Source organism: Natator depressus, chromosome 20, assembly GCF_965152275.1.
Source record: "Natator depressus isolate rNatDep1 chromosome 20, rNatDep2.hap1, whole genome shotgun sequence".
NCBI classification, from domain to species: domain Eukaryota; kingdom Metazoa; phylum Chordata; order Testudines; family Cheloniidae; genus Natator; species Natator depressus.
In genome coordinates this window covers 2,938,323-2,963,582 of record NC_134253.1, presented here as the reverse complement: position 1 = coordinate 2,963,582, position 25,260 = coordinate 2,938,323, and the positions used below count along the sequence as shown (strand labels likewise).

The following is a 25,260-nucleotide window of genomic DNA, read 5'->3' as shown; positions in this document are numbered from 1 at the left end:
CGGACTCGGTGGCTTCTCGTGGGTCCCCCTCGTAGGTCCCTCCCAGCCCTACATCTCTGTGACGCACGGGGCGTCTTTCCGCGGGGCCCACCCCCAGTGGCTGTTCTCTGGAGCGTGTCCACGCGTGCCCGGGCTGGGGGAACGAGCCACATGCACACCTGCTGCATTACAGGGTGCGGGGCAGTGCTGGAGACACAGTGGGGGGGTAGTGTGGGGGGTTGGGCACAGGGCTGGGAGTGGGGGGAGACCTGGCTTCGATTCCTAGCTCTGCCACTGCCTCCCTGGGTGACCTTGACCAAGTCACTGACTCTCTCGGCCTTGGTTTCCCCAGCTGTAAAACTTGCCTTGGTTTCCCCAGCTATGAGATGGGAAGACTTGCCCTGCCTTGGTCTAGTCAGGCTGCGAGCATTTTGGGGCAGGCGCTGTGTCTCACTGTGCATTTGTACAGCTCCTTGCGCACTGGGGCAGCGAGCTTGGCGGAGGTGCTTCCGTAAGGCTCCTAATAAAGAACAGGAGAGTCCAGCTGTGCCGGAGGCTGCCCCGCCTCGCAGCCTGGGGGAGGAAGTGGGTGGGGTGAGGACGGCGAGGAGGGTGGAGGCAGGGTGGCCCTGCCTCAGAGCTCCACATACCATGGACAGCTCCCTCTGAGCCAGGGCTGGGCTGGGTGGCACAGCTGGCTCTGTTCTGCCAAGCAACCCGCAGAACCGGCCTGACTTGCCGAGGTGCCAGCCACGCGGTGTCAGCAGGGAGGTGAGTACAGCTCCGGCTGGTTTTGTCCAGCGCCTCCGTCCCTTCCCCACCCTCTGCCAGCCTGCCTGGCGGCCCGCTGGACCCTGACGGGTGGCAAAGCCCCAGCCACAGGGCGGCTTCTGGGAGGGCATCCTCTCTGCATCCCTCCCCCCGGCTGCAGGAAATCCCCCTGCCCTTGCTGGCCACAACTTCCAAGGGTGACGACAAACCTTCTTTTCCTCCCCAGGCTTCCTGGGGAAACGGAGGGGGGGCCCTGCCGCTGGGCCGGCGGGGTAGGCGCAGTTCTGCTCTGGGAGCCAGGGGCCCAAGTGGGGCAGAGCAGGGGCTGGTGGGGGTCAGAGGCATGAGGCTGATGGTGTTGTGGTGCGGAGGCATTGTGCCCCATTCTGTCCTAACGGGGGGACCCCACTGTGATGGCAGAGGGGTCCTGCTCGGGGAAGAACCGGAGGCTGTCCTTGGTTATTTGCATTGAGACTGAACTTCCTCCTAAAACCCTTGGCTGAGCGTGAAAACAGACAAAGGGAAGATGGGTCTGGCTTCTGAGCCCCCTCCCTTCCCCTGTACCCCCCCCCCAAACACACACAGGCCTCGGAAACGGCCTCCCCCCACCCTCAGCTTTGAACCCGCTTTCTTCACTCGCTGGGGGCCGAGATGAACTTTCTCCAGCAGGCCTGATAAGAGCCCCTGCGGTTTATGGCTCCGGGGCAGAGTCCGGGGCAGGCTGTAAATCGAAGGTGAAGGTTGGCTTGTATTTAAAAAACAAGCCCCTCTATAAAAGGCAGGAAGGGTTTAAAATAGGAGCAGGTGAGGCAGGAGCTGTGACAGCTGCTGCTGCAGGCCCGGGGCCGTCAGGTGGAGCCCAGGGTCGCGGGCACGGAGCTGCGCCAGGATCCTGCTGCTAATAATATTTGCCGTCGCTCCTGACCTCCGCCCCAGCCCCCAGGGCTGCGTTTGCCCCCTGGTCAAAGCAGGGATCCCTCTGCGGCCCCGCTGGGGTGGAGCCTGGCTCGCGTGACTGGCCGTGGGCCCCCATCCTCAAAACCATTTACGCTTCTAACTTCCACGGGACAAGCGGGAGGCTCTGGGGGTTGCTGGGGGTTGTGGTTGCCTCTCCCCTCTTTGCCACTGCACCGCAGGGGGCCCGGCTGGGCCAGCGGGGTTCAGGGCCGACCCCGTGTGGCTGGCAGCGGGAGCTGCCGAGAGCTGGGGTGCCCGGCTGGGAGCAGAGCGCCCTGTAACCTCCCCCTCCAAGCGGTGGGGCTGGGACAGCCTGCAGCCCAGGCCCCGAGCGGGCACAGCGCTGGGCCCAGAGAAGGGCTAGCAGAGCCGGGGAGTGCAGCTCGGCCGGTGGGGGGCGAAGCCTTAGATCGTCCCCCATGAGCTGGGACCAGCCAGCGCTGGCCGAGGGGGCTGGGGCTTCCCTTCTAAAGGAGGAGTCTCCCCTCGCTCAATGGCTATGCCATGGCCGTACCCGGGGGGGGTGGAAGAATCAGGACCCCTGGGTTCTGTTCACACGGGACTGACTTTGTCCCCCTGGCCCTAAGGCGGGGGTGCTGGCAGCTGTGGGGCACCCCCAACCTGCCCCTCCCCTGTGGCTGGGCCGACAGATCCCCGGGGCATGCGGCTCCTGGCAGGGCGGCTCTGGGGGCTGCTTTGGAGGGACAGGGTGGGGGCAGGGAGCAGAGCCGGGGACAGAGCGTTCAGGGGGGCACTGGAGGGGAGGGGAGAACAGGGCCTGTGCAAGCCAGAAGATGGCCCAGCCAGTTCCTCCTCTCCCCAGCTGGCATCCTGCTCCAGCTGGCTTCCTGTCTTGACTCACTCCTTTCCTGGCTCCGGCATTAACCCCTCCGGCACGGGCCCACCTGCCGCGGCGGGATCTCGCCCTTCCATGGGGACCTCGCTTGTTTCTGAGCCCTTGGGGTTTGTCCCCGCACCCACCGGCCTCCTCCTGCTCCTGCTGCGGCTTTTCCTGGGTCCCCAGCCCTGTAGGCCCCTGAGATCCCAGCTTGTCTTCTCACGCCCAAAGAACAAACCAGTTCCACATCTGGCCGCTGCACAATCAACAGCTGGGGAATGTGGGGTACCAAGGGGCAGGGGGGATGACACAGAGAACCCAGGTGTCCTGCATCCTAATCCCCTGCTTGACCCACTCACCTCCCCATGCCAAGCAGGGAACCCAGGTGTCCTGACTCCCAGGCCCTTGCTCGAAATACCCAGTTCTAGGCACACCCCTGGGTCCTGCCACCCAGCACCCCTGTTCTAACCACTGGGCCCTCCCCCCTCCCCTTTCCGTCTGGCTGTGCTAGATTGGGGGGTCTAGTGATGCCCAGACCCTCACACTGCTGCTCCCCTGGGAGCCCCTGGAGGCAGCTCAGCAAGAGGCCCAGAATTCAGGACCTGCTGCCGACGGGAGGGGCAGCCCTGCTGCTGGCGAAGGGGCACCTGGCTGCCCGGCCAAGCCCAGCCGGCATAAACGAGCCAGCTACCCAAACACAAGACTCCCTTCTGCTCTCAGCTGCAGAGTGGGAATAGGATCTAGGCTGTCTGGCTCCCAGGCCTCCGTACCCTATTCTAACCCACCAGGCCCCCATCCCTTCCCAGAGCCAGGGATAGAACCCAGGAGTCCTGCCTCCCTGCCCCACCCTGTGCTCTAACCCACTAAGCCCGACTCCCTTCCCAGAGCCAGGGGAAGAACCCAGGAGTCCTGGCTCCCAGGCCCCCCTGCCAGAGGCAACGTGTGTGTGTGGGGGGGGGTCACATGCCCCACCCCAGATTTCTGCCGGGGTTTGCCGGCTGGGCCCCCTCCCTGGGCAGCAGCAAACAGCTGGGAGCTGCAAGGAGGGGCTGCTGAGGGTGAGGGGGGATGTGCCTGGGGGGAGTGTGACTCAAGCTGTTTGCGGGGGAAGGGAACAAACTTTTAAATTGTGCCCCCCCCTGCAACTATCAGCAGGTACCAGTCCTCTCTGCCCCCTGTGCTCTAACCACTAGACCCCCACTCCCTTTCCCGAGCCAGGGATAGAACCCAGGAGTCCTGGCTCTCAGCCCCCCCTACTCTAACCACTAGACCCCACTCCTGTCCCAGAGCCCGGGATAGAACCCAGGAGTCCTGGCTCTCAGCCCCCCTATTCTAACCACTAGACCCCACTCCTGTCCCAGAGCCCGGGATAGAACCCAGGAGTCCTGCCTCCCCGCCCTAACCACTAGACCCACTCCCTTCCCTGAGCCTGGGATAGAACCCAGGAGTCCAGGCTCCCCGCCCCCCTGCTCTAACCACTAGACCCAGGGACCTGGGCTCTCCTAGGTGGATTCAGATGGGGGCAGAGGCTGCCACTCGCTAGCTATGATGTGAGCCGCGGCTGATCCTTAAGTCGGGGGTGGGGGGGCGAGTCCCCCTGCTCAATCCGTGGGGCGCACTGCACCCCCTTTGCAGGGCTAAGTCCCTGGGCAGCAGGGATCCCCTCCGCTCACTGCTCTCCCCTCCGCCCGTCTTCCCGTCCAGCGGCTGCCTCCCCACCGCCCGCTGGGGCCATGGAAGCCAATCTGCCCCTGCTGGACACCACCGGGGTGGGGGACCTGGTGCTGCTGGACCCCCTGTCGGAGGAGTCGCTGCTGCAGAACCTCAAGGAGCGGTTCGGGCACCAGGAGATTTACGTAGGTGTCGGGGGCTGCGCGGGGGGGGGGGAGCAATGGGGCCGATCGGGGGCTCCTCCCCGCCCCAGGAGCCTGGAGACGGAGCTCTTGGGATACCGCCCCACGGGGAAGGATCGGTGCCCGCCTGGCCCGGGTCCGGTCCCGTACGGCAGGGATGGGTGAGGGGGACTCGATACAGGCGGGGGCGCGGCCTGTGGCAGACTGCCGGGCCCCCGGCTCGCTCCCCGGCATGCTCCCGCACGCTGGATCGTCCCTTCTTTTCCTCCCTGGTGTGCTCAGCCCACGCCCCGCACGCTTCGCGCTCTGCCCCGCACGCTCACGGCCTCTGCGTTCCCTCCCCAGACGTACATCGGGAACGTGGTGATCTCCGTGAACCCGTACCAGCCCCTGCCCGTCTACTCCCCGCAGACGGTGGAGGAGTACCGCAACTGCAACTTCTTCGCCGTCAAGCCGCACATGTGAGTGGGCCGGGCGGAGGCTGGCGGGGGCCATCGCTAAGCGAGCCCCCCCAGGTGGAGGCGAACTGGGGAGTCAGGGAATGGGGCTCGGGGTCATTCCCCTCTACGGGGCGCCAGCTCTGATCCAGCCCCAGTGCAGGGACTGGCTGGCTCAGGGGGCGGGGAAGGGGGCATGGGGCCTTTCCCCTCTAGGGGGTGTCACGGGGTCCCCGGGCGATGCTCTGGGACGGCTCCCCACGAAGCCAGGCAGGACTCTGGGGAGTCTCCTCTCGGGGAGCAGCCTGTCTGCAGGACACACAGCTCCCCCGGCTCCACCTTCCTGGGGCTGACCTCGGAGCATTCAGCATCCTCTGCCCCTCCCTGCGCTTCCCCCAGCGAGTCCGCCCAGGCGGGGTCCTGGGGGGGCCAGAGGGTCCTGCCCCCCAACTCCGCAGTCAGACGGGACTCTCAGCCAGCCAGGAAACCAGAAGGTTTATTAGACGACAGGAACATGGTCTAACACAGAGCTTGTAGGTACAGAGACCAGGACCCCTCAGTCAGGTCTGTCTGCACTTCATTCCTCGTCCCCAGCCAGCCCCAACTGACTCCCCCTCCAGCCCCCCCTCCCCTGGGCTTTGTTCCTTTCCCGGGCCAGGAGGTCACTGGATTCCTTTGTTCTCCAACCCTTCAGCTCTCACCTTGCAGGGGGGAAGGGCCCAGGCCATCAGTGGCCAGGAGACAGAGTGTCGCCGTTTATGTACCCTGGCCCTTTGCTCTGCAACAATCACACCCCCTTATCCCACCACCTAGAGACTTAAGAAATGCCGAGGGGAAACTGAGGCACTCCTACAGTATTCAGAGGAAACATTAAGAACAGTCCCACTTCGTCACAGGGGGCACCAGCTCTGATCTAGCCCCTGTGCGGGGACTGGCTGGCTCAGGAAGAGGGGGAATGGGGCATGGGGTCGGTCCCCTCTAGGGGGCACCGGCTCAGATCTGGCCCCAGGTTGGCAGTGACTCAAAGCCCTACAAGCCGTGGTGGCTGGTGTGGCGCGAATCAGAGTCTTAAGCCGGTTCCCGGAGCTGCCGGCAAGGGGGGGTTCCCGGCCCGTCCTGTCCCAGGGGGGACGACGAGTCCATAAAGGGCTTATGTATAATTGAGTCAAACCTGGGGGTGCACAGGGTCCCTGACTCCGCTTCAGCGCAGCTCGCAGGAGTGTTTGCTTGGGGGGCAGGGGTTAGGAACAAGCATTGTGTGATATGGTGCCCCTCATTCCTGACCCACAGCCCCCTGCTAGCCCAGCCGAGACCCCCGAGGCCGGGCCTCCAGCCAGGCTTCTGGGCTGGGGAGTGGGGAGCCCTGGCTGGTGGGGGGGTCTGTCCCCTTCTAACCCCTCTCCCTTTACCCCCACCCACCCCCTCCTTATAGCTACGCGATCGCTGACGATGCCTATCACTCCCTGCGGGACCGCGACAAGGACCAGTGCATCCTGATCACGGGCGAGAGCGGTGCGGGCAAGACAGGTGAGGCGGGGATGCCCGCCCCCGGCCGAGCCTGGGCTTGTGGGGGCTAGGCATGGCGGGCGAACCCCGCGGGGTCGTCAGCCGAGTCATTCCCATGGGGGAGGTCATGTGGGGGTCCGTGACAGAGTCACCCCCCGTTCTGTGCAGCCAGGAGCCTGACAGGCCCCAATGGCCGGGCCGTTGCTTGTCCCCGCAGAGGCCAGCAAGCAGGTGATGTCCTACGTGGCCGCCGTGTGTGGCAAGGGTGAGGAGGTGAACCAGGTGAAGGAGCAGCTGCTGCAGTCCAACCCGGTGCTGGAAGGTGGGTGCCCCCTGGCCCTGAGAAGAGCCCCTAGTTCCCCCGCCGGGGCCTGGCCGGTTCGTGCCCCAGCCCCCGGCCCGGGGGTGTCAGAGGCCACAGGGCTCCCAGGTGATCCCCCTGCTGGGGCCTGGCTGGTTCGTGCCCCGGCCCCTGGCCCGGGGGGTTTTAGAGGCCACGGGGCTCCCAGGTGTTCCCCCTGCCGGGGCCTAGCCGGTTCGTGCCCCAGCCCCCGGCCCGGGGGGTGTCAGAGGCCACGGGGCTCCCAGGTGTTCCCCCTGCCGGGGCCTGGCCGGTTCGTGCCCCAGCTCCCAGCCCGGGGGGTTTCAGAGGCCACGGGGCTCCCAGGTGTTTCCCCTGGTGGGGCCTGGCCGGTTCGTGCCCTGGCCCCTGGCCCGGGGGGTGTCAGAGGCCACGGGGCTCCCAGGTGTTCCCCCTGCCGGGGCCTGGCCGGTTTGTGCCCCGGCCCCCAGCCCGGGGGGTGTCAGAGGCCACGGGGCTCCCAGGTGTTCTCCCCGCCGGGAGCCTGACCCGAGCTGGCTCTGCCCCAAGTTCGTCTGACCCTCCCTCCATACCAGCCTCGAACCCTGGCCGCGCCCCACAACGGGGAGCCCCCCGCGCTCTGCCCGTGGCACATCCCCCACACCTGCTCCACCCTAGAGGGGCTGCCCTACCGCAGGTGAGGGGTGGGGGGAATCCCACGAAAGGTACAAATAATGATCCCTCCCCACCCCCCCGTTCTCGTTGCAGCCTTCGGTAACGCCAAGACCATCCGCAATGACAACTCCTCCAGATTCGTGAGTGGTTCTGCCTCCAGCCCCCCACTCCCCCTCGACTCCTGTACCCCCAGAGTCTCCCTCCCCCACCCTCACGACTCCTGTCCCCATCCCCCACGACTAATGTCCCCCCCCGCTTCCCCCTCCCCACGACTCCTGTCCCCCCAGCTTCCCCCTCCCCTACCTTCGTGACTCATGTCCCCCCCAGTGCCACCCTGCCCTGCGACTCCCGTCCCCCCCAGTGCCACCCTGCCCTGCGACTCCCATCCCCCCAACGTTCCCCTCCCCCACCCTTGCAACCCCCCGTCCTGTCCTGCCCCCTGACTCGTCCATCTCTGCCTCTCCCAGGGCAAGTACATGGACGTGGAGTTTGACTTCAAGGGCGAGCCCCTGGGCGGTGTCATCAGCAACTGTAAGTGCCCCGAGCCCCGTCGGGCCCGTGGGCAGGGGCCGGGCCGGGACCGGGGCCAGCAGCTCCGTGCAGGCCTGGCTGGAGAGGAGTGTGCGGGCACCGTGCCCTCCAACCTGTGCCAGGGCAGCGCAGTGCGCCAGGACCCAGCAGGGACTGGGTTAAGGCCGGAGCGGGACCGTGGGGCCTCGGGGGGGGGGGGGCACCTGGCCGAAGCTCCCAGCTGCTTCCACCCCTTAGCTGGAGCTTCGGCTTCCTCCGGGGAGCAGGGCCACAGATCCGTTCCCAGCGCGGCAAAATGGAACAATAGGGGCTGGACCCCCGCCCAGTACCCCTGCCCGAGCACCCGGCTCCCCGCCCCCTCCAGCACCAACTGGGGCCCGGATGTTCCCGCGCCCAGCGGCCCCCGCTGGGCACAGAGTCTGCCCCCCCAGTGACCCCCGGGGCACCGATTCTCCCCTCCCACCCCAGCAGCCTCCTGGGGACTGATCCCCTCGGCGGTGTTGTGGGTGACCCCAACACTGAGCCAGGGCTCCCCCGTGTCTCCCCTCCGCTCTCCCTGCTGCAGACCTGCTGGAGAAATCCCGCGTCGTGAGACACGTCAAAGGGGAGAGGAATTTCCACATCTTCTACCAGCTCCTGGCCGGGGGATCTGACCAGCTCCTGAGTACGGCTGGGGCCCCCTGGGCTGGGGGACGGGGATGGGGTTTTGGGGCTGTGTCGGGGGATGGGGTTTGGGCAGTGCCCCCACTGGGCTGGGGGCCGGAGGCAGGGTTTGGGGCCCATCGCTGCAGCCCGGGCAGGGCCGGGGGGACCCAGGCGAGTGCCAGGTGTGGGGGACCCGGGCGGGAGGCTGCTCCTGGCTGAGCCGCAGCCTGTCCCCTCTCGCAGGGGAGCTGAAGCTGGAGCGGGACTGCAGACGCTACGGATACCTGGGCCAGGAGGACCGCAGCCTGCCGGGCGTGGACGACGCGGCCAACTTCCGAGCCATTCAGGTCCAGCCTCGGGGTGGGGGGGGCGGGTGAATCAGTCTGTCCGGGTAAAATGGGACCCCCTGAACTTGCCCCCCAAATCCCTACACTGCACCCCTGTCACGGGGCCCCAGGCCCGGTGCTCGGCACCTGCTCCGGATGAAGCTGCCCAGGACTCTGGGGCGGGGTCTCCCCCGGGGCAAGGAACCAGCTCGGTCACCTCGTGTGCTCCCTGCAGCAAGTCCCCCCCCCCCAGGGGAGCCTGACACCCCCCCAAAGGGCCCTGCCCCCCACCCGCAGCCGGCAGAGACTCCCAGCCAGTGGGCGACCGACGGGTTGCTAGTCGCCGGGGATCCAGCATAGGACGGAGCTGGTTAGCACCCACCAGGGACTCTCCCCCGAGTCCCAACCCTGGAGAAGGACCCCTTCCAGCTGCCCAGCCACAGTGTCCCCCCCTTCCCCCCGCCCCCCCAATCTGGGCTTTGTCTCTTTCCCGGGCCAGCAGGTCACCTGGTCTCCAGCTGATCCTCGCAGAGGAGGGGCCTGGCTGCCACTTGCCACCCTTGCCAGGCTACAGAGTGTCAGCCATTCTCTGCAGCGCGTTGGCCGTCACACCTGCCCCCTAGGGGTCACTGCGAGGACACGCCCTTATCCTACACCACCTAGATTCTTGAGTAACACAGAGGGGAAACTGAGGCACACACAGAGTATTCAGACAAAACATTAAGAACATTCCCACTTCGTCACAGCCCCCAAACTCAGGTCCCCAAACCTGCACCCCAAACTCTGCACCCCCAGACCTGCACCCCACACTCAGACCCCCAAACTCTGCACTCCTCTGTCTCCCTGGCAGGAAGCCATGAAGGTCATCGGCTTCTCGCCAGCCGAGGTGCGGGCGCTGCTGGAGGTGACGGCTGTGGTGCTCAAGCTGGGGAACGTGCAGCTGGACAGCCAGTTCCAGGCCAGCGGGATAGAGTCCTGCAGCATCCAGGACACACGAGGTCAGGCGGGGGCCCGCGGTGGGACGGGACCCCTGCCCTCGGCCCAGGCACCCTGTTGGCACCGTCAGCCCAGGATTGGCTCCCCAGTCGCCCCTCCCGAGGCCCCCTCCCCTGGGTTTCACCCACCCCTTCCCTGATCCCGTGACGGTCTCGCCTCCTGCCCCCCCCAGCAGCCCAGCCGCCCCCCCCGGCGGCATTCCCCGTGGAGCTAACCAGGCCCCTCCCCATGCAGCTGTGCGGGAGATCTGCGAGCTGATCCGCCTGCCGGAGCACGTCCTGGAGCAGGCCCTGTGCTCCCGCACCGTGGAGGCCAAGCAGGAGAAGGTGGTGACGGCTCTGAGCGTGGCCCAGGTGAGCGGGGGGACGGGGCTGGAGGCCCAGAGCCAGACCCCTTCCCTTTGCCATGTCCGGTGTGTGCAGACATCTCCGTCAGCCCCCTGAACCCTGCACCCCTGTATCTCCTCCCAGCGCCCCCCAGGTCCCAACAGGCGTCGCACCCCGTTAGCGGTGGGGCTGAGCCACGTTCGCGCCCCCCCCCTTCTCCCCCCCCCAGCGACCAGCCTCCTCTTGCCAGGGCTGTCCCAGGCTCAGGGCTTTTCTGGCTCAGTCCCACGGCCGCGGGAGCTCCCTGGTGCCCAGCAAGGCCTGGATGGGGCCGGTGCCGAGACGTGAAGTTTCTTGTCTGAGCCTCCCTTGCTCAGCTCCCTGGCTTGGGGCTGAAATCACCAGCTCAGGAGCAGGTTCTTCCCCCCCGAGCGGGGCTGGCCCACGTGGGCCCAGCCCCAGGGTCCCTCTGAGCCGCCCTGCGTAGCTGCCAGCCTCCAGCCCCTGTGCCTCTGCTCCTAGGGCTGCTATGGGCGGGATGCCCTGGCGAAGAACATCTACAACCGGCTCTTCAACTGGCTGGTGACCCGCATCAATGAGAGCATCAAGGTGGGTGCGCTGGAGACGCCAGCCCCAGGTGGGGCTCGAACCCCTCTGTCACGGAGTCCCCGGGCGATGCTCCCTACGAAGCCAGGCAGGACTCTGGGGGAGCCTCCTCTCCCCAGGGGAAGCCTCCTGTCTCCAGGGCAAGAAGCTTACACGGCTTTCCCCTTCCTGGGTCTGACCTCGGAGCATTCAGCCTCCTCTGCCCCTCCCTGCGATTCCCACAGCGAGTCCGCCCAGGCGGGGTCCTGGGGCAGCCAGAGGGTCCTGCCCCCCAACTCCGCAGTCAGACGGGACCTTTAGCCAGCCAGTAAAACAGAAGGTTTATTAGACGACAGGAACATGGTCTAACACAGAGCTTGCAGGTGCAGAGAATGGGACCCCCTCAGCTGGGTCCATTTTGGGGGGCAGTGAGCCAGACAACCACGTCTGCACTTCACTCCATGTCCCAGCCAGCCCCAAACTGAAACTCCCTCCATCGCCCCCTCCTCTGGGCTTTGTTCCTTTCCCGGCCAGGAGGTCACCGGATTCCTTTGTTCTCCAACCCTTTAGCTCTCACGTTGCAGGGGGGAAGGGCCCAGGCCATCAGTGTCCAGGAAACAGGGTGTTGGCCATTCTCTGTGTCCAGACCCCTGCACACACCTGCCCTCTAGGGCTCTGCAATGATCATACACCCTTACCCCACCACCTAGATACTTAAGAACTGCATAGGGGAAACTGAGGCACCCCCACACTATTCAGAGGAAACATTAAGAACAGTCCCACTTCGTCACATCCCCCCCACCTAGATACTTAAGAAATGCATAGGGGAAACTGAGGCACCCACACAGTATTCAGAGAAAACGTTAAGAACATTCTCACATGGTCACACCCTCGGAGCGGGAGCCCCCCTGGCCAAGGCGCGGGAGCTGCTGTATGTAGCCTGGCCAGCGGGGGGCTGGGGGGCTCCCTGCACCGCTGGACAGAGGCTATTGAATCCCCTGCTCTCATCCCCGCTGTCTCCCAGTGCCCCCCCCTTCCACCTCCCTGTCCTCCCATCTGCCGGCTTCTCCCCCCCACCTTGCCCTCACCCTGAGTCTTGCCCCCCTCCCTGGGCTTTGCTGGAGCTCTTGTGCTGAACCATCCAACGGTGGCCCCTCCCCCCCCCCACGATCCCTGCCCCCTCCCTGGAGCCCAGGCTGGGCCCTCCGGATGTGGCGAGTCCATGGGTAACGAGTCCCCCTGTTTGCCCAGGTGGACTCGAGCGAGCGGAGGAAGGTGATGGGAGTTCTGGACATTTACGGCTTCGAGATTTTCCAGGTTAGTGCTGGGTATGGCAGGCCGCTCGGCTTCCCCTGTGCGGGGCAGCGGGCAACTGGGGAGCCTAGGGTGGGGATAGCAGGGGCTGCAGGTCGGGAGTGAGGGGCACCGCAGAGCTGGGGGGAAAGCCCAGGGCTGGGCTAGCGGGGGGCTGAGGGGGGCTGCGGATCGGGAGCGAGGGGCACCGCAGAGCTGGGGGGAAAGCCCAGGGCTGGGCTAGTGGGGGGCTGAGGGGGGCTGTGGGTTGGGAGCGAGGGGCACCGCAGAGCTGGGAGGAAAGCACAGGGCTGGGCTAGCAGTGGGCTGAGGGGGGCTGTGGGTCAGGAGTGAGGGGCACTGCAGAGCTGGGGGGAAAGCCCAGGCTGGGCTAGTGGGGGGCTGAGGGGGGCTGTGGGTCGGGAGCGAGGGGCACCGCAGAGCTGCGGGGAAAGCCCAGGGCTGGGCTAGCGGGGGGCTACAGATTGGGATTGAGGGGCCCTGCAGAGCTGGGGGCGGGGTGGTAAACTTGCCATACTCCCGGCTTCCTGGGTGCGGCACCCTCCTGCCGAGAGCAGCAGCCCTGGGGGGAGCAGGGAACGTGGCCCCGAACCCTCGTCCCACGGGCCCTTCGGCCTTCTCCTTCTCGCCCAGAACAACAGCTTCGAACAGTTCGTCATCAACTACTGCAACGAGAAGCTGCAGCAGGCCTTCATCCTTCTGACGCTGAAGGAGGAGCAGGAGGAATACGTGCGGGAGGTATCGGGGGCCCTGGGAAGCCGCCGGGGGGGGCCCATTGCCTCTTGTTCCCCTGCCAATACGGCCCCCCCCGCCCAGCGCAGCACCCCGATGGCCCCCCAGCGAACGGCACGCGGCCGACGGGCGACTGTTGGCACTGAAGTTACAGGCCTTTAGCCAGGGCAGTAAACAGCCTCAGCTGTCAGGAGGGGGGGGTTGGAAATGACTTATTTCCTCCCCCCCCCCCCCCCCGCGCCCCGGGAGTCCACACGCTGCTCCAGCCACCCCACCCAGCAGCTGCCGGCCGCCCGGCCCCCCGGCCCCCGCGGCCGGATTTGGCTGCACCCTAACAGGAAGGTTGGGAATAAACACGCACAAAGCCCCGGGGCTCCGGACGTCCTGGTCCCCAGATCCCGCCGGAGCCCGAAGCCGGGGGCGGGGCGGGAAGCCCCGAGTGAGAACTGCGGCCGGTGGGGCGATGGGCAGAGGCAGGCGGCGCGTGGTGACCGCGGGGGCCCAGCGCGGTCACGGGGCCAGAGCAATGGGTCAGACAGACGTAGTCGCGGCTGCTTTGTTGGGTTCAGTTCCTGGCCCAGGGCCACCCCGTGGCATCCCTGCGAACCAGCCCTGTCCTGCTTCCTGCTCCTGGCGTCAACTCCGCCTGCTGGGGGTTTAAAAATCCCGCACGGGCCTCTCTTGGCTCGGCCCCTTGACTTTCTCCAGACTGGGCCAGGGGCTCGGACTCCAGCTCCCCCACCCCCCGGCCTCTGGTGTGAGGCTCCCAGGCCCCGGCCCGTGCACCCCAGCCCCCACGCCCAAATCCAGCTGGGCTTTGCAGCCTGGACTGGAAGTGGGTCCGACGGCCGCTCTCCTCCCCAGGGCATCCAGTGGACACCGGTGGACTTTTTTGACAACAGCATCATCTGCAGCTTGATTGAGGACGTGAGTTGCTGGTTGAGCCACGGCCGGTGGGGATGGGACCCGCTCTTGGCGGGTGGGGGCCTGCGGGCGGGGGCTCCCCACCCCTGGCCAGAGGAGCCAGGAGAAAACATGGGCACCACTTACCGGCCCTAAGCAGGGGCCAGGCCCAGTCCCTGCCAAGGGGGCATTTCGCCCCCTCAGCCCTTTCCCTGTATCGCTGGCACCTGCCCCTGCACACATGGGCGACCTGGACCAGGGGCTGGTTTGGCACAATTGACCTTTTCTGTACTGGAAAGTAATAGCAGCGGGCCGCGGGCCGGGAGTGAGGGGCACCGGCAGAGCTGCGGGGGGTGGGGGAGCCCAGGGCTGGGAGCGCAGGGGGCTGCGGGTCGGGAATGCGGGGCACCACGGAGCTGGGTGGGGGAGGCCAGGGCTGGGCTAGCAGGGGGCTGTGGGTTGGGAGCCAGGGGCACCGGCAGAGCTGGGGGGGGTGGGGGAGCCCAGGGCTGGGAGCGCAGGGGGCTGCGGGTCGGGAGTGTGGGGCACCGCGGAGCTGGGTGGGGAGCCCAGGGCTGGGAGCGCAGGGGGCTGCGGGTCGGGAGTGCGGGGCACCGCAGAGCTGGGTGGGGAGCCCAGGGCTGGGCTAGCAGGGGGCTGCGGGTCAGGAGTGCGGGGCGCTGCGGACCCGGCTGGCCCCAGGTCCGTGACCCGCCGGCTCTGCGCAGAGCAAGGTCGGGATCCTGGCCATGCTGGACGAGGAATGCCTGCGTCCCGGCCTGGTGACCGAGGAGACCTTCCTGGCCAAGCTGAGCCAGGTGTTTGCCAGCCACAAGCACTACGAGAGCAGAGCCACGCAGAACGCCCGGCACGTCACGGACGCCAGCCTGGCTGGGCCCTGCTTCCGCGTGCACCACTATGCCGGCAAGGTGAGGGGGGGCACCCTCCAAACTCCCAGCATGCACTGCCCGGCGTGGGGGGGCCTTTGTGGGCTCCAGTGGTTAGACAAGGGAGCTCTGGGAGGGGAGTGGGGTCCAGGGGTTAGAGTGGGGGGACTGGGAGCCAGGACTCCTGGGTTCTGTCCCTGGCTCAGGGAGGGGAGTGTGGTCTAGTGGTTAGAGCAGGGGTGGTGGGGGCAGGCTGGGAGCCAGGACTCCTGGGTTCTGTCCCTGGCTCAGGGAGGGGAGTGGGGTCTAGTGGTTAGAGCAGGGGTGGCAGGGGCGGGCTGGGAGCCAGGACTCCTGGGTTCTGTCCCTGGCTCTGGGAGAGGAGTGCGGTCCAGGGGTTAGAGCAGGTAAGCCGTGAGCGGGCTGGGAGCCAGGACTCTCTACCTCGGGGTCCCTTCCACCTCCCAGCCCTGGGGAGTCAGGGGCGCCCCTTTCAGTGATGCTGTGGGTCCATCTCCCCGCAGGTGACCTACAACGTGTCAGGGTTCGTGGAGAAGAACAACGACCTGCTGTTCCGCGACCTCTCGCAGGCCATGTGGAAAGCTCAGCACGAGCTGTTGCACTCCCTCTTCCCTGAGGGGGACCCCCAGAAAGCCTCCCTCCGGCGCCCCCCCACCGCGGGCTCCCAGTTCAAGGCCTCGGTCGCCACGCTCATGAAGAACCTCTACTCCAAGAACCCCAACTACATCAGGTGGCCAGGGACGGGGCTCCCACAGGAAAGGGTGGGAGCAGGGCTACAGCTCAGCGCCTGCCGCTTTCAAACCCAGGCACTATGGGAGAATCTCCCTGGCTGTGAGCAGTGTAGGGGCTCTGACACACAGTGGAGTGAGGAAAAAACTCCCCAGCTATGAGCAGTGTAGGGGCTTTGACACACAGCGGAGCAAGGGGAGAAACTCCCCAGCTATGAGCAGCGTAGGGGCTCTGACACACAGCGGAGCAAGGGGAGAAACTCCCCAGCTATGAGCAGCGTAGGGGCTCTGACACACAGCGGAGCAAGGGGAGAAACTCCCCAGCTAGGAGCAGCGTAGGGGCTCTGACATAAAGTGGAGTGAGGGGAGAAACTCCCCAGCTATGAGCAGTATAGGGGCTTTGGCACACAGCAGACAGAGGGGAGAAATTCCCTGGCTCTCAGCAGTGATGGGGCTTTGACATACACTGGCATGTGAGGAGATTCTCCCTGGGCTGTGAGCAGTGCAGGGGCTATGAAATACAGCAGCTCAAGTGGAAACTCTCTCCTGGCTGTGTAGGGGATTTGACACACAGTGGAGTGAGGGCAGAATCTCCCTGGGCTGTGAGCAATGCAGGGGCTTTGACACACAGTGGAGCCCTCTCTAACCTCATCCCCTCTCTGGCCCAGGTGCATCAAACCCAACGACAACAAAGAGCCCGGCGTGTTCACGGACGGGCTGGTGCAGATGCAGGTCCGGTACCTGGGGCTACTGGAGAACGTGCGGGTGCGGCGGGCCGGCTACGCCTACCGGCAGGGCTATGAGCCATGCCTGGAGCGCTACAAGATGCTCTGCAAGCAGACCTGGCCCAAGTGGAAGGGTGGTGCCAGGTAGGGGGGGTGAGGAGCACGGGGGGGGGAGATTGTGGGGGCTGGGAGCACCCTGCTGGGTGGGGAGCAGCCTGGGAGGGGAGCTGGATGTGCCCCCTGGGGGGGATGCTGAGAAGGGGAGCGCTGTGGGGGGGGGGGGGATGTCAGCCCCACGCAGGGAGGGTCGGGGGGGGCTGGAGGTATCAGAGGTGCTGGCAGTGCCCGGGGGGGAGGCTGTAGCACCAACTGGCTGAGCCCCATGGCGCTGCCCCCCTCTTGCTGGTCACCACCCTGGCCCTGGCCCCCGCTGCCTGCCCCACCCCTACTCCTGCAGTGAGGTGGCTTCCTGGGGGCCACCTCTTCCCCCTGGGAGTTTTCTGTAGGGGGTGGGGGGCCCGGAGCTCCAGCAGCCCCCAGCGCGGAGCAGGAGCCTGAGCCCGGTCTTTGGCGCAGGGACGGCGTCCAGGCCCTGCTGACCGACCTGCGCGTCCCCCCGGCAGAGCTGGCCTACGGGCACACCAAGATCTTCATCCGTACCCCACGCACCGTGAGTCCCTGCCGGGCTGGGGTGGGGGTAGGAGAACGGGCTAATACGAGGCGGAGGGGGGAGGTTTGCTTGGGAACACCCCCGGTGGGTGGGGGGGCAGTGGGGGGGCGGGTCCAGCTGCCAATGCCGAGTCCTGCCCCCTTGCCCGGGAAGCTGTGGGGCATCCCTGGCCCTTTCAGCTGGCGTCCCGAGAGAGGGGGCGCCGGTCCTGGGCTGCCGGGGGCGACTGGCCTGGGGGCTGAGCTGTGGGGCGTCTAGGGCTGGAGCCGGGGCGGGGGGGGGACCCTGAGTTCCAGCCCCGCTGAGATCAGACGCCAGGGAATGGTCCCTGCCAACCCCTTTCGTCGCTGGGGTGTCCGTGCGCGGCCTCCTGCCGCAGGCAGCTCCTGAAGGGTTAATGTGCTTTGGGGGGGGCGTCCTGGCTCCCCAGCCTGGCTTTGACCCTCCTGCTGTGCCCCCCCCAGCTGTTCGACCTGGAGGACAGGCGCCGGCTGCGCGTGGCTCAACTGGCCTCGCTGATCCAGGCCACCTACCGCGGCTGGAAGTGCCGTACTCGCTACCAGCAGATGCGCAAGAGCCAGATCGTCATCTCGGCCTGGTTCCGGGGACAAGCGGTAACCCCCCCCCGTCCCCTCCCGCTTCTCCTCAGCCCCGGGGGGGCCCTTAGTTTGGCTGCTCTCCCACCCGCTCTGGATCAGGGCCCCTCCTGACCCGGGCGGGACTTTGCTCAGGCTAACGCGACTTCCCGAGTGAAACCGCGGGGCATTTCTTAGGTGAGTTACCTGGCCGGGATCGGGGCCCCATTGCTGTACGGAGGGAGGGTCGCGAGCCAGGCCCTGCCCCACAGCGCTCGGCCTACACAGACAAGGGACGGAGGATCGTCCCCTTGCCCAAAGTCTGCGCTGAGCCAAGAAGAGGACCCAGGTGTCCGGGATCCCCACCTGAGCCGCAAGACCGTCCTGCCCCTTAAACCCTCCGTTCGGACGCAGGGCTGCTCTGGGCTGGCACCGGGGTGTGTGCAAACCCACCAGGACGGGACCCGGGGGAAAGGTCTTCAGGGCCCCCAGTGCCCGGCTGCGAGAAGCCATGCCCGGCCCTTGCTGACATCTCAGCCTAGTGCCCCGCCCCGCCCGCCGTCGCCCGTTGCACACCCGGACTTTCCCCTTTGCAGCAAAAGAAGCGGTACGGGCAGATGAAGAGTTCGGCACTGCTGATCCAGGCCTACGTCCGGGGATGGAAGGTGAGGGGGCAGTGCCTCTTGGAGAGCCCCCCCACCCCGCACCCTAGCCAGCATCTCTCCGGGCTGGCAGCCCGCACGGGGCCTGCAGACGCACATGGGGGATGAGCCGTCGGGATGAGCCCAGCAGGCAGCGGGCATCTGGCCGGCGCGAGGGAGGCACCGATATTTGGCCCAGCGTGGTGGAAACCTTCGCCGGGGATCTTTGCAGGACGGCTAGGCGGGCCGAGTGGGATGGGGTGCTCGGCGCTGCTGGGGAGCCTGGTGGGGGGTGCGGGCCCGAGGGAGGGGGGCGGCAGATTGGTCCCAGAGTCCCGGTAAGAGGCCGGCTGGACCCCAGGGGAGCTGTGATTCCGGGGGGCACCGCCTCGCTGGAGCACATCGCCCCCTCCAGGACCCTGGCTTGTGCCCCGCCCGAGTCGCTCCTCCCGGGGCCGGGCTCTGGTGCATTGGAGTCTCTTGGTCTGTCTCTCCGTGTCCGTCTGTCCTTCCTCCTCCTCCTCCTCCTCCTCAGGGCTCCGGCGGGGCTCTGATCTCTCGCCCTTTCCTCTCTGCAGTCTCGCAGGCTCCTGCGGGAGCTGAAGCACCAGAAACGCTGCAGCCAGGCCTCGGCCACCATTTCCGCCTACTGGAAAGGGTACAAGGTAACCGCAGCCCAGGTGCCGGCCCGGCGCCCCCGTGGGGCCTCTGTGCCATGGCTTCCGGTCAGCCTTTGCCCACGTCCACCCCGCTGCCGTGCCCCAGCTCCCCGCTCGGGGGCGCTGCCGGCGGCCGGGGAGCCGTTGGGCACCCAGTGCCCGGTCTAATGCGTGCTTGGCCCGTGACTTGATCCCGGGCCAAAGGCCTGCCACTTTCCCTGCCGGCTGGTCCTCCTGCACCTGCCTCTCTCGTACTGTCCCGGGACTGTCCTGTCTTTCCGCCCTGGCCCTCTGTCGGGTTGGGGGCAGCTTGTCTTCTCTGCTCCTGCCCCGCTCCAGAGCCCGGTCACAGCTGGGAACGGGGCTCTCCGGCGATGGCCGGCCCAGCCCGGGGTCTGGGGCAGCCAGGGAGGGAGCGCGGTGAGATGGTTGCCCAGCGGGCTAGTCCAGGAGAAAAGCAAGTGGGGTTAGCCAGGAGAGAGGCGGGTTCCCTCCGTCGCCCGGCCCGTCTCACGCCCCGGCCCACCACGGGGCTGCTCACGGGGGCGTCTCCCTTTGCAGACGCGGAAGGAATACAAGAAATATTTCCGCTCTGGGGCATCCACCACCCTGGCCAATTTCATCTACAGGAGATTGGTGAGTCGGGGCCTGCCCAGGGCTGAGGGAATGGACAACGGGCTGCAAATCTTCAAAGGGGGCGCTGAACCGCTTAAGGGATTGGGACTGGGACATGGGTCCTTTCCCCTCTAGGGGGCGCCGGCTCCAATCTGGCCCCAGGGCAGGGGACTGGATGGCTCCCGGGGGCGGGGAATGGGGCACGGGGTCTGTCCTCTCTAGGGGGCGCCGGCTCCAATCCGGCCCCAGAGCAGGGGACTGGATGGCTCCAGGGGGCGGGGAATGGGGCACGGGGTCTGTCCCCTCTAGGGGGTGCCAGCTCCAATCCGGCCCGAGGGCAGGGGACTGGATGGTTCCAGGGGGCGGGAAATGGGGCATGGGGTCTGTCCCCTCTAGGGGGCGTCAGCTCCGATCTGGCCCTAGGACGGGGACTGGATGGCTGCAGGGGGTGGGGGCGGGAATGGGACCCGGGGACTTTCCCAGTTGGGTTTTTAAAATGTCGAATTGTCTAAAATCGAAGCCTCCAGAACCATTTTCAAACCTCTAGAGCAGACCCTCTGGGGCGATCCAGCTCCCAGGTTTGAATTTAACCCATTTGAAAGCAGCCCCGCTCTAGGACCTCGTCGGTTTCCGTCTAGACGGTTCTGCATTTTCACCCCCTGTGTTTTCTGCTCCCCGTCGCCCAAAGGTGCAAAAGTTTTTCCTGGGGCTGCGGACCAACCTTCCCCCCATGGTCGTGACGGATCGCAGCTGGCCCGCCGCCCCCTACAAGTTCCTGGCAAACACCAACGAGGAACTGAAGAAAATATTCTACCTCTGGAAGGTCTGAGGCTACGCACGGCTCCTGTCAGAGGAGAGGCCAAACCCCGGTCCCGGCTGCTTATCCCATGGCTGTCACTGCGGGGAGAGGGTCTGACCCCCTGATTCCCCAGCAGAGCTACGTCCTGCCTCCCTCAATTCCCTCCTTGCACTTCAGCGGGAGGCACTTTTCTGACCGTCCCCTCCTAACCATTAGGCAGCTGTTCATCAGCTGCCATGTCCACCCCAGAGGCGGCTGCATCTCAGTGCTGGGGAAGTGAATCCTGTGCAGTAGCTGGTACCAGCAGCTAGCGTGTCCCATCCTAGAGATGGCTGCATTGCAGTGCTGGGTGACCAGTCCCCGTTCAGCAAAGTTCCCCCTCCCGCTCCAGAGCTGGCTGCATGCCTGTCCCTCAGCTGCCATGTCCCAATTCCAGAGGTGGCTGCATTTTAGTGGCAGGGGAAGCGACCTCTGTAGTTCCACTCTCCGCCCTGCCTCCCTCTGGGTTTTCTTGGTGCACCTGCCCAATGCGTCATAAATAACAACGGCCCATCAGCCCCTCGCTGCTCCTGGCCGGGGAGCTGCCCGCTGTGATTCCCCGCAGCTGTCTCCCTGCCTGCGTCGTGCTCGTTATTCACCTCCCCTAGGGTCCTGGTGGGCGCCCCCCCCCCTTTGCCCTCTCTGCAGGCGGGATCCGGGTTCCGGTCCTGACCCGGCTTCCTCCTCCCCTGGGCAGGGTAAGAAGTACCGGGACCAGCTGACTCCGCAGAGGAAAGCTCTCCTGCAGGACAAGCTGTGTGCCAGCGAGCTCTTCAAAGACAAGAAGACCCTGTATGCCAAGAGGTTAGCATGGGGCGGGGGGGGTCAGACCTCTGGGGGGGGGTTCGGTCCTCCAGCGCGGGGCTCCCAATCCCAGAGTCGGGGTGGGGCAGCAGGACCCCAGCTCGTGATTTAAAGCGAGGGGTTGGGGGTGGGGGGGGGGCAGGCGGGCGGCTCATGGGTCCCGCTTGGTCTCTTCCAGCCTCCAGCAGTCATTCCAGGGCGAGTACCTGGGTCTCCGGAAGAACCCCAAGTACCGGGCGCTGCACACCGCGGCCGAGGGCAAATTGGTTCTGGCCGACACCGTGCGAAAAGTCAACCGGGCCAATGGCAAGGTATGGCGGCCCCTCCCCGGCCCGGGCCGAAGGGCCCATGCACAGAGCCTCCCTGGGGGAACCAGCCTCCCCCTGGTCTCTGCTAGGAGCTTGCCCCAAGCCCCTGACTTCCCGCTGTCTCCTCTGCCGGCCAGCTGCAGCGAGGTCTCCCTGGCACGGCTCTCTGCTGCCCCCCAACCTGTTCTGTGGGTCGTCCCGGTGTCCCCAGGCCCGGCTGGTCCCCATCCCCTTCTCTGGGCAGGGGATAATAAATCGTCGCTCTTAGCTAGCGCTTTTCATCCAGAGATCTCCAAGCGTGCCCCAAAGGAGGTCAGTATAGTCGTCCCTCTTTTATAGGGGGGAAACTGAGGCACTGAGCGGGGCAGTGACTTGCCCGAGGTTACCCCGGCCAGAGCTGGGAACAGAGCCCAGGTCACCTGTGTGCCCATCCTGGGCGCTCCTCTCTAGGCCACGCTGCTTGGGATCGGGCCCCGACGGGCCGTGCAGTGCACCCGAGCCGAGCGCCAGGAGCTCGCCCTGTGTTGAGGCCTCCTGGGACTTGGCGTCCTGGCCCCTTTGGGGTTTACCGAGGTGCAGATTGGGGGGTGACGGCCCTCCCCCCCGAGTGTCTGGCAGCCCCTACTTGCCCTCACCCTCCTGCCGGCTCCTTTGCAGACAGTTCCCCGGCTCTTCCTGCTCACCAAGAATCACATCATCCTGGCCGACGCCAAGGCCGCTCAGCCCAAAACCGTGGTCAGCCTGAGCGACATCCGGAGCGTCTCGGTCACCCGCTTCTCCGATGGCTTCTTCGTCTTGCACCTCAATGAGGTACGGCCCCGGGGCCGGGGGGAGACGGGGCACAAGGGGCCCTGTGGGTGAAGGGCCAGCGCTCGTGGCTGCCCGGGACCCTTTCAAATCCACACATGCTCCCAGCTGGGGCATGCTGGGAAAGTGTAACCAGCTTCCCCCACGGGACCTTGGGAAAGGATTTTCCGGGGGGGGGGGCTGTGCGTGACCCCCCCTTTCCCACCAGTCCCCCTGGGTGCCCCCAGGGTTGTGTGGAGCAGTGCTGGAAAACTCTGTGATGCATTCCCAGAAGGCATTGCGGCTTGGGTGGGAGGTGGCCGGAGACCCCCGCCTCCCCGTACCAGCGAGCTAAAATGTGGGGGGGGCGTCCCTGTGTTTGCTCCCCCCCCTTAGACCTCCACAGTGGGAACCAAGGGGGACTTCCTCCTCGTCAGCGACCACCTGATCGAGCTCGTCACCAAGCTCCACCAGACGCTGCTGGAGACCACCGCCAAGACGCTCAACCTCCAAGTGGCTGATGAGTAAGGGCAGGGATTGGCCAGAACAGTGGGGGGGGGAGTGGAGCCTGAGCGGGGGGGCCAGGGGAAAAGGAGGCTTCTGATTGGGCCGATGGGCATGACTGTCACCTACCCTAGGCGCGTGATGGTCTCTGTCGCCCTCTGGTGGCTTGCCTGGAAGGGGATAAGAGTCTATTACCGCTGCTGGCTGAGGGACCCAATCCTCTAGCTCCAGTGGTTTGGAGGCTCTTGCTTCTAGCGCGATCTGGGCATGGATTCAAATCCTGCTGTCAGCCCAAGAGGGTCACGGCCAGGGTCTCAGCCCAGATCTGCGATGGCCTGGGCAGGCCGGGCTCTGAGCCGCAGCTGTGGCAGCCTGGCACTGCTTGCTGCTCCGGCTTTTTCCCCAGCAGGGGGCGGTGTGTTGGGCATCCCTGGGGGGAAGGGAGGGGTGGGACCGCGCCAGGGACCGGGGCAGGATCCCGCCACTGATCTCAGAGCGCCCGGGGGTCCGTGCAGGTTCTCCACGCAGTTCAGCAAGGGCAGCATCGTCATCCGGATCGTGGAGACGGCCGAGAAGAACGGGGCGGCGCCCGTCTGCAAAAAGAAAGGCAGCCACAAGATGGAGGTCCTGGTCCACTGAAGCGCCAGGACGCCTACGGGGCAGGGACATCTGGGAAGCCGCGATGCCAGCAGATGAGAACCTGATGCTCGAGGACCCATGATAGGGCGAGATCCCGCCCAGCTGGGGGCACGGACCCTTCTCCTTCCGCTCTGATCTCTGCCAGTCTCTCGGCAAACCCAGGCAGCCCGAGGCCAGGGTTATACCTGGCTGATGAGAGCCCTTCCCTGTCCAGGCCACGGAGTGGGGGTGCGGGGGAATCATCTTCACTCGAGGCCGGCTCCCTGCTCTCTGGTGGGGATCGGCGCAAATAACATTAAATATCGGAGCAAGTCGGACGGGTTCTGCCCCGTTATGTGTGTTATGGTCGCGCCAGGGGCGCCGCTGTGCCAGGCGCTGCTCAGACCCCCAGGGAGAGCCAGCCTGGCCCTGAGGGGCTCCTGGAAATATCCCCATTTTGCAGCCCACGGGACTTGCCCTAGGCTAGGTCACTTGGGAAGCTCATGGCAAAGCGGGGGATTGAACCCTGGCATCCTGAGTCAGGTGCCATTAATCAGATGCCAGGGTGACGGGGCACAGATGCCACCGGCCTTGGCTGAGGAGCAGAGGGGCCAGCAGTGGGGCCGGACCAGCTCCGAGAATAGTGGCATTTTTGCTGCTGCTTCGGGTACCCTGGGCAAGCAGAGGGGCCGCGGCACCATCCCAGCTGCTGGCTCTTCTCTGCCACCCTGGCTTTCTTTTTCCAAGCCAGCAGGTGGAGCAGTTGGCACAGCCCATCTCCAGCTGTGCCGTGGGGCGTAGACACCCCACTTAGGAGCTGGGGGCTCGTCAGGCTGGGAGTTCGGGTTTCATTCCTGGCTCTGGGTGCAGGGGTCTAGTGGGTTAGCGCAGGGATGGGGCTGGGTGCCAGAACTCCTGGGTTCTATTCCCAGCTCTAGGAGAGGAGTGAGGGGAGGGGGGGTTAATGGTTCTGAGGGGGGAGACTTGGGAACGGAGACTCTTTGATCAAATCTCATCCACTCCCTGCCTCAGTTTCCCCCTCTGCATACCAGGGATGATAATCCTACCACGTGGGGGAGGGAATGAAACTTTGCACGGTGCTGTGAGATTTTGACGTGTGGGGTCTGGGGGGCACAGGCACCCCTGGGCGTTGCAACCAGCAGAGAAGACCCCAAAGGGTGAGTGATCATCCCGTGATGGCCAGTGTGTCCCTATCACAACTACTGAGGGGCTTGGTTTACCCAGCTGTAGCTGGCCCCATCCAGCCAGGGAGGTTGAGCGCGGGGCGTCTCCGCGGGCAAGGCTGCATTCGAGGCGTTTTCTAGCTCTGATTATTACAGTAGTGTTCAGGAGACCTGGGTCATGCTGCGCCAGGTGCTGTACAGGGCCTTAGTCTCAAAGCACATAGGAGCTTCATAGGGAAGGGGTGGGAGGGGAAACTGAGGCATGGAGTGGGGCAGGAAGTGGCCACCGTCTCGCCACAGGGCAGTAGTGCAGCTGGGACTTGAAGCCAGATGTCTGGTGTCCCCCCATATCCTATACAAGCCTCCCCCTGCCCCATATCCCTGCCCGGCCTCAAGCCCGGAGTCCCAGAGAACCAGGCCCGTGGTTGGTCGCGTGGTTCGCGAGCCGGGGCTGGGGGGTGCCGGGGGCCGCTGGGCTGTCAGGCCGAGTTAGGTGACAACGCGTGGATGGGTTGTGAGGGCTGGGGCGGGGGGATGCTGCAGCCACCAGCGGAGATAATTCAAGGGCGGGTTTCTCAGGGTGGGCGCGGGGAGGGTCCTGGCTCCAGCGTGGCAGGGCTGAGTCCCCGGCGCGTTGACCGCCAGCCTATGGGCAAGTGCAGGGCCGAGTGCCGTGGGGCTAGGCGGGAGGGGGGGCAGCAGCTTTTGCGCCCGCTCAGCCTCTCCCTCAGTCCTTCCTCTTCCCTTGGTTCTCTGCCTCCCTCTCCTGGGTGGTGAACGGCCCTGTCACGGGGTCCCCGAGTGATGCTCTGGGACGGCTCCCTACGAAGCCAGGCAGGACTCTGGGGAGTCTCCTCTCTGGGAGCAGCCTGTCTGCAGGACACACAGCTCACCCGGCTCCACCTTCCTGGGTCTGACCTCGGAGCATCCAGCATCCTCTTCCCCTCCCTGCGTGTCCCACAGCGAGTCCGCTCAGGCGGGGTCCTGGGGCAGCCAGGGGGTCCTGCCCCCCAGCTCCGCAG

The 25,260-nt window shown here is 66.0% G+C and overlaps 1 protein-coding gene across 1 annotated transcript; it reads left to right on the top strand.

The window, feature by feature from the left end:
* Positions 1-615: 615 nt before the first annotated feature.
* Positions 616-23,379, top strand: MYO1A (myosin IA). The gene is made up of 29 exons (XM_074934740.1): positions 616-750; positions 4,250-4,401; positions 4,744-4,859; positions 6,268-6,362; positions 6,559-6,663; positions 7,411-7,457; positions 7,785-7,848; positions 8,414-8,512; positions 8,737-8,840; positions 9,670-9,817; positions 10,050-10,168; positions 10,664-10,750; positions 11,978-12,043; positions 12,674-12,778; positions 13,637-13,699; positions 14,404-14,604; positions 15,087-15,313; positions 15,980-16,180; positions 16,613-16,706; positions 17,171-17,320; positions 17,878-17,946; positions 18,501-18,587; positions 19,143-19,217; positions 19,885-20,019; positions 20,732-20,838; positions 21,017-21,149; positions 21,804-21,956; positions 22,329-22,456; positions 22,952-23,379. The coding sequence occupies exons 2-29, from the start codon at positions 4,279-4,281 to the stop codon at positions 23,073-23,075; spliced, it is 3,225 nt and encodes a 1,074-aa protein (XP_074790841.1). The 5' UTR covers positions 616-750; positions 4,250-4,278; the 3' UTR covers positions 23,076-23,379.
* The last annotated feature ends 1,881 nt before the right edge of the window (positions 23,380-25,260 follow it).

Excerpts from the sequence above, each read along its gene's own strand:
- MYO1A (XM_074934740.1), top strand. The coding sequence starts at position 4,279 with ATGGAAGCCAATCTGCCCCTGCTGGACACCACCGGGGTGGGGGACCTG. Across the intron at positions 17,947-18,500 it reads CCTACGTCCGGGGATGGAAG|TCTCGCAGGCTCCTGCGGGA; the intron begins GTGAGGGGGCAG and ends TCCTCTCTGCAG. Across the intron at positions 20,839-21,016 it reads AAGACCCTGTATGCCAAGAG|CCTCCAGCAGTCATTCCAGG; the intron begins GTTAGCATGGGG and ends GGTCTCTTCCAG.